The sequence below is a fragment of the Nannospalax galili genome, unplaced genomic scaffold (genome assembly GCF_000622305.1).
Source record: "Nannospalax galili isolate Female #2095 unplaced genomic scaffold, S.galili_v1.0 scaffold334, whole genome shotgun sequence".
In the NCBI taxonomy this organism is placed as follows: Eukaryota; Metazoa; Chordata; class Mammalia; order Rodentia; family Spalacidae; genus Nannospalax; species Nannospalax galili.
In genome coordinates, this window is record NW_008336888.1 from 2,373,946 (window position 1) to 2,382,276 (window position 8,331).

General features: G+C 32.3%; 1 protein-coding gene across 11 annotated transcripts in view; it reads left to right on the forward strand.

Annotated features, from left to right (window-relative positions):
• The window catches only part of Vps13b (vacuolar protein sorting 13 homolog B), a 723,076-nt gene that overhangs the window by 160,404 nt on the left and 554,341 nt on the right, over positions 1-8,331 (forward strand). Inside the window, exon 18 of one of the 11 annotated variants that reach the window (XM_029562767.1) lies at positions 3,609-3,762. The exons of the other annotated variants lie outside the window; for them this stretch is intronic. Coding sequence (XP_029418627.1) covers positions 3,609-3,697 — 89 coding nt within the window. The 3' untranslated portion in view covers positions 3,698-3,762. Of the gene's footprint in view, positions 1-3,608; positions 3,763-8,331 lie in introns of those variants that run through there. 11 annotated transcript variants of the gene reach the window in all.

The following is an 8,331-nucleotide window of genomic DNA, read 5'->3' on the forward strand; positions in this document are numbered from 1 at the left end:
TTTGATTACTAACTCTTTGACCTCAAGTTCACTGGAGATTAGTTTATTAGGCATAATGCATTCAAGCTCATTTGTAAGTTATCTTTCATGTTTTGTCAACTGCCAGGTGGACTTTGAGCATTTGGGGGGAAATGTAGTTACTCATAATTATCAATTGCCGGAAGTGTTTACCAGATATTTTAAAGAATGTTAATAAGGTCACATTTAATTTGGTTGTGGGCTTTCACATGATTGTGAAGTGTCCATGCTTATATTTTCATATATTTACTTACCTAGCTATTTTGGGGCTAATATACTTCTATATAACATTTGAGAATTGAATATTTTAATAGTATTTACAGTTTAATAAAGCACAAAGCTGAAAATAATTAAATGTTGTGTAATAAATAATTTTAGTCTCAATTAGCTTATATTAAGACATTCTTAAATATATATAAAAGAACAGTAGAATGATAAATATTGTACAATGTAATATATAACCTTTCAATGTTTTAAGATAAAATGATTATAATTTTAAACACCATAGTAATGGGATGCAGTTACACACCTTTTAATAGCTAAAATATATGTTATATTATTATTTAAAACTAAATCCAAATTTAACTTTTTTAGCCATTCTAATTATAACTTAATAAGCATATATTACTTTAAAAATGATACAGTTCTCCAGTCATTTGGTAAAGCTAGCATAATCATAAATTTCCTATCCATGCTTTTTCCAAAAATATTAACTCATATTGTTCTCCCTGGACCTGCTCTAAGGATGACTAATCCAACTGCTGAGATCTCTCTTTATGTGTTTGATGGAACACTTGGCTTGCTGGACTACAGCTGTGTGTTTATGTGCAGTGCACACCTGCAGGGGCCTGACAAATAGCTGTAGTATACAGAGGATACAAAATTACCCTGGCAGTGCTGCAAATAAGGAAGTTTCTGTTTTGAAGTCCATATGTGTGTGTGCTTGTGATGCCAGCTGGTGTATTTATGTTGCATGCACAGATGTAAAATTGCCAACTGATTTTATACCAAGTAAAGTCTAATCTGCTTATATGTACTTTGTGTCAAAGTTATGAAGTGGTATGTATGTTCTCACGACTTAGGTCTTTTAAAATAAAAGCTGCTTTTAAAAATATGAGCCCAGGACATGCTTAGAATAGAGGATAGTTACATAGATGATATTTCTTGACTGTTTTCCTTCTGGGTAAGAATGTTATTGCTTTATCATTAGGTAAATAAATAAGTTTTGATTTATTACAATTATTAACTGATGTGTATCCTCTGTTGTGGCTAGCACCAGTTGGCTCTACGTTGAATCTAATTTATGCAGACTGAAATGTGAAGAAAAAAAATTATATGGCTAGTCTTTGGCTTTGCTATACTTAATTTTTGTATTCTTAATTTAAAAGTTGAACTAATAGTAAGTTATGGGCACTTTTACCAATGTATTTAAATTCATTCTAGAAGAGGTTTCAGTATTTATAAAAATACCAGGAATAGTACTTTCTAAGTTTATGGAAAATGTATAACCAATGTAAAATAACAGGAAATCTAAGTAATTAAAAGAACCTTTGAAAGCAGCATCTCAAAAAATTTCTTTTAACATGTCCTCTTTAACTAAAAGAAGAAGAATGTTTTATTTTGTGTGTCTGCCCTTAACAAGAAACTGTTTCTAGGAAATGGATCCTCAAATTAATATTTGAAAATTAGATTGTTTGTATCTGTTTTGAAAAATTAGATGTGGGTTTGAAACTTTAAAGTTTATACTTGTTGCAGTCTTATTTCCTAAAATCTACAATAGCTTACAGTTACAATAGCTAATTCAGTTTTTTAGCATATAATTGTCTTTTAATATTAATTAGGTATGTTTCAATTGAACCATTTCTGAAGTATTAACTTTACCGCATTTGGAATATGTACAAATTAAGAACTTTTAGGCATTTGCAAGTAGAGGCAAAGAATTACAGAACTTATCCAAAATCATATTAATTTCTCTATTAGAAAAATTTAATGATAATATAAAATATGTTAACTTATAATCTTAGATCTTATTTTGAATTTGAAAGACTTGGGATTCAACACCCAGCTCTGTCTATATGAATTGACTCTTCTGCTATTGATACATTTTTTTCTCTGAAGTTATATTTATACATCTCTTATAACTCCTCATTTATGTTTAATATTTTTTGGTCTTTGTAATTGTTGCTTATATTGACAAAGTCAAACTTTTAATTATTTGAATAGCATTTTAGTAATATTTCTTTTTCATCTACTAGTTATGGTATGTTCTTTCAATAAAACATATATATATTTGATTTTATTTTAGTCATAATTTTACATGCAACATTACTTTGAGTGAATTTCAGCAAATGTGTAAAGAACTTGCAGTTTTAGTGTGTACGTGAGCCTTAAAATTGTTCTTTTTCCTGCTGGGCGTGTTGGTGCACACCTTTAATCCCAGCACTGGGGAGGCAGAGGCAGGCAGATCTCTGTGAGTTCAAGGCCAACCTGGTCTGCATAGTGAGTTCCAGGACAGCTGGGGCTACAGGGAGACTCTGTCTCAAAAAGATCCCCCCCCCAAAAGTATACTTTTGACTTAGTCAGGTTTCTCAATTAATGTTGACAGTTTGACGTGAACTAAGTTTATGTAATGAGATAGAAAGATGGAATAGAAACCACGTCTCCTTATGTCTGACCTGAGGGAAAGGATGTTTCTGACAATGCATATAATTTATCACATAACTAAAGTACACCAAGAAACAAGAGCATTCCAACAAGGAGTAGAAAGGTAATATGGTATATCTCTATGAACTATGACATTAAACTAGTTTCTTAGAACTTTAATTTGGTTCAGTTTTTCCACCAGTGAAGTGGAACAATAATTCCAGCTTAATATTGCTGTAAATATTTAAATAATGGACAAAAACCTCTTTAAGGACATTGTATGAAGAATGTAGGACATGGTCAGTGAATGTTGATATTTCTTTTACGGCTTCAGTAGTAACAATTTGAAATAGTTCATTACATAGACAATAAGAGATGCATTGTAATGCTAATGAAGATAGAAACATGAAATTCTAATTATTGCCATACATTATTTTCCAAGGAATATTTTCAAGAAAGGATCAGACCTCAAACTTTTACAGTTAAAAAACAGAAGCTTTTACTACTCATTTGAGAGATTATATTCCATATATTGTATGGTTATTTAGTACCAGGGCCAACTGCCTTTCGTAGGGTATCACTTCAAACACTGTTGCCGCCACTGCAGGTTGCAAGCACATGATTGAAGGCTTCTCGTTCTCAGCTCATGCCCAGATGTCTTTCAATAACTATAGCCAGTAATTTCTTCAAATTGCTCACTTTATCAGCAGCACATGTCATCAATCCTGAAGTGGTTGCTCAAGTCAGACTGCAGAATCTTTAGCTTATAGACACAGCTGCAAACAGGTGAACAGGCAGAAAGTAATTTGTGCAGCTTGGTGGCTGTCAGACGAAAGACAGACAATCTGTGTTTAAAACAGATTGCAGGCCCTATATGGGCCAGACAAAAGGGATTTCTCCAACTGCAAATAATTCCAAGGTTAACATATTTTCCTTTCTGCCATTAGGTGATTTGTTAAAATTGGAAACAATGAACATTATAAATCTACACAGAAACTGGAGACAAGATGAAAGAGAAAATCAGATCGCTAAATAGATTTATATTTGTCTTTCCAAAGAAGTACAACTGGCATTCATATAAGCTATTTTCTCACAAACCAAGTCAGGTTATGAAATAATTCTTTGATACTTTTAGATTATAAATCTTTCATTCGCATTAAGAATTACTGATGTGAAAAAGCAATAAAACCTGAACAAGGCATTTTTATGAAAAATATTTTAGTTTTAAGATTGTTATTTTGCAGATGTTGAAATTTGCTTTTGTCAAACAGTGTTTAGTGTTTCTTTTGCATCTTTACTAATGTAGCTTTAAAAAAGTAGTGTATGCTAGATATGTCATGCTTACCAGTATGTCAGAATATACAACATGTATGAAACAAAAGGTTTTATAAAGAAAAATTTCAGAATATATGCCTTTTAAAAACTGATTTATTTTCATGGAGTTACTAGAACATGATGTAGATACTTGACTTTTGTATGAAATAGTCACACTTTAGAAGACTCTTCCACAGAAATATTGAGAATATTTTTTCATTTTGTCTGTAAACCTCAGTATTGATAGATTATGCCAAGAGACCCCATGTTAGCTAAGTATCATTCATCAGTATTAGGCCATGTATATGTATACTTGCTAAATAAAATGAGGTGAAGGAATTTGTTTCATTACCTTTATGAGTATCTCATAATTGAAAACTGGTGAACAATACATATATACATATAGGTATGTGTATATATATATATATCCATACATACATATGTTTTTAGGTGTTTAAAATATACATGCCTAGGCCCATGATATGCACATGGAGGTCAGTGTGGCATATAGGAAGTGAAACAGCATTCCTGTTATTGTCTCCCAGAACTCTTGTGTAGCATAGAATTGATTCACAATTATAAGTGAATGTGGACTGCTTTGTCCTCTCTTGTTTGCTTTCTCTTTTATTTCATAATCAATTTAGTGTTATAGTTAGTTTTTATACATAATACCTTTTGTGACATACTTAAAAGCCCAGTCCTACATGAAATACCATTCAGGTTTCATTCAGCGATATTATATGACTTTGGACAACTTGCTATACCTCTCCCTAGATTTTTAATGATGATAGTGCTATTTATCTAAGTCATTGTTCTTGTCGTACTTAAAAAAATTATATGAAATATTTTACCTGCTGTCTTGCAAGGGCTTATAAAATGTATTGATTGGCAAGCTCTACACATTGGTGCTTATTTTGGAATCTCTGAGCGTATGGCCTGGATACTGTTCTCTCTGTGTCTCTGTCTCTGTCTCTGTCTCTCTCTCTCTTTCTGTCTCTCTCTCTCTCTCTCTCTCTTCTCTCTGACTCTCCGTGCGCCTGTGTGTGCGCATGTTTTTTTAGGTTGGCTCTCTCTCTCTCTCTCTCTCTCTCTCTCTCTCTCGTCTCTCTGCCTGTACATGTGCCTGTGTGTGTGCTTGTTTGTTTAGACAGGGTCTCTCAGTGAACCTCAAATTTGCCATTTTTGCTAGACTGATTGGAGAGTTCATGGTATCTTCCTGTGTCTGCCCCCCATTCAGGGGTTACAGACAAAGAAGACATTTACATGGGTGTTGGGGATTCAAACTCTGGTTCTCATGCTTGCTAAGCAACCATTCTATTGATCCATCTCCCCAGGCCTCTAAAAACCGATCTCTTAAAAAAAAAAAAAAATCTCTTTGTAGCAATCTAATGTGGACTCAGGATTGAGAACAACCTCTTTAGGACAGAGCTTGGCAAAGTATGGCACATAAGTATAATATAACCTATTACCTTCTTTGGATTGGAGCAAAAATGATCACTATTATCTGGTTATTAATTTAATTATGTTCTGTGATTCTACTGTGCTAAAATGACGGAGCTGAATAACTATAACAAATTTTATGCATTGCAAATCCTAAAACATTTCTTTTTAGCCCTTTAGAAAAAGTGTTTTCTGGCCTCCATTTTAGAGAATAAGGCCTGTTTATCAAAGCTTTACATATCCTAGATTTATAATTTTTAGTTCTTGATATAGTATATTTGTAAACTTGCTAGATTTGCTTATCTTTTCTACTGCCTTAGGTTATTTTATGAGGGCTGCAGCATGGGGCAGTGTGGAGCTTTTGCCTTACTCACTTAATGTTTTTTTTCCTTATTAAATTCCTCTCTAATATTAAAATAGATATTATAGAATCTTATATTTTTTATCATTATGGTAAAACATCTGTTCTCTATTTCTGTAATTTCCTTCAATCTTTTAGACCTTTTTCAACATAATTTATTATTTTTTTCATGTATATTAGTGGTTTTCCTGCATGTATGTAAGTGTACCATGCATATGCAATGCCTTTGGAGGTGGAAGGGGGAGTTGGAACTGGAGTTATGGATGGTTGTTAGCTATCATGTAGATGCTGGGAACCAAACTGGAGTCCTCTGAAAGAACAGCCAATATTCTTACTGCTGAGCCATCTCTCCAGCCCCTAGAACTTCTTTTTATTTTTTAAAATCAGTGCACTCAAATTTTAGGTCTTCCTGAGCTATAAAATAGCATACCACATTTTCACTATAGTTACACTTAAACAAAAATAGCCTTCATTCCTTAATTTTTGATAGTTTTGGCAATGACTGAGAAATTTGTGTCTTGGAACTGTCTTGGAACTGGTAGGTATAAGATTGCTCCTCTGAGCTGCATTAATGTTTGTGCTCAGAAATCACCATAATCATGAAAATAATATACTGATATTAAATCTCTATCATACTACCTAAGTGGAACCTGCAATAATCTTGATAAAGAAAAAAGAAATTCCTACTATAGGAGGAAAAAAAAAAGGAGAAAAAAACTGAAAATGGAAAAAAACAAAAACAAAAACAAAAAAAACACCCACGTATCTTATCACTACCTGTAGAAAGAAATCTTGCTTTGAGAGTACTCGTAATGTGGTTTTGTTGTGTTTGTTGCTGCTTATTTCACTAAGAAGAAAAATCAACAACTGAGACTGACTAGGTCGCTGGTCTTGTGCGTGTTTATTGTGCTTCTAACCCTAGTAGAATAGAACTGAATTGTACTGAATGTATTGTTAACTGTGTCTTGAATTCTCTGTTTATGCAATGTGCTCAAAAGGAAAAAAAAACATTAAAATATATCTATAATAATAACTTGGTCATTTGTCTTTATGTCCAGCTATGAATGTAGATTTTGTGTCCCAATAACCCGGTTCCTGGTCCAAGTACTTTGTATTGTATACGTGAGTCATAATAATAAAAAAAAAGGTGAAAATAAAGATTGCTCCAGTTTTAATGACAGCTTCCCCTGTGTTCCATTTCCTGTATACATCGATATTAGCTTAGCTCTTGTTGCAGTTTGATCGCAGTGCATTTTAAGTTTAGGGTAGTTGAAGAGACACAAAGTGTCTCATATTCTCACATAGACTTCTGTTTTATTCTGCTGGAATGATATTTATAGTCACTTTTTAAGCAGAACTGCACAAAGTTTGATTAAATGTTGTATTTCAGCATTGTATTGTATATCAAATGGACTTACCACACGTACTTTTGTATTTATTAAAAGTGTAAGATAAACATAATATAAAAGATTTTTTTTTCATTTACTTAATAAATTGAACATGCTATTTAGGGCAGGGGGAGAAAAGTACTTGGGAAGTCTAAATGGCTGGTCAGAGTCCTTATCTGCATTGTGCAATATAAGCTGAAATATATTCCATGAGTGAGGAAAATGGAATAGGTTACATACCCTGTTCCTAAGTGCAAAGGATATAAATCTCCATTACTCACTTTAGGCAGGTGCTTTTTATATGAGACTTTAAAGAAATGTAAAACTGCTGGTGAAATGATTGGTTGGTACAGATACCATTTAGGTTCCAGTTGTTTGACCAGATAAAAAAGCTGCAAGTATTCTTGCAATAATTTCATTAATGTTTAATGGGGTTGTGATTAATACTTGCTTGCTGTTGTAATAACTAACCATAACATTGCAGAGTATGTGGAATTTGTGACTTGTTTATCAAACATTCTCAGGGTTACAGGACATTTTTGATGTTTTTCATTGTTGATGGTAACAAAACAATTCTTCCTAAAATTTCATGTCAAGATACATATAAGTATTTGAAAAAAATTTTTTAATTGTTTATTTAATAACCACATACTTAGAAGAAGCATTTCATTACAACAGCATTGACATATTCAATAACAATTTCCAGAGCTAACATGCATTTCTTTCAAAATTGGCTGTAAATTTTTAGGTTTACAGTTGAATTATTATAGATATTCAATATTGTACTCAATATAACCCTATAAGACATTATATGAGGTTTTAACCTTTAAAAAAGATCTCCATTTCATTATTAAAATACACAGTTTCATACAGAAAAACTCATTTTTAATGCAGTTGACAGTAAGATGTTTGCACATGCGTTTCTAATTTCTATATATCTGATTATTATTAGTCACAGTTGATTAATTTCTAAGTTCCTTGGCATCTGAGAATGGATATAAAGTCATTAGGTAGATTTCAATGGTAATGTTTATCACCTCTACTATTTAACATGAAGTACATTTTTATGCTTCCTCCTCAATTATGTCTTTTTTTAATTTGTTGATTTTTTTGTGTGTATATCATACAGAACATCCCACACAATCTTATTCATCTATATACCCACTT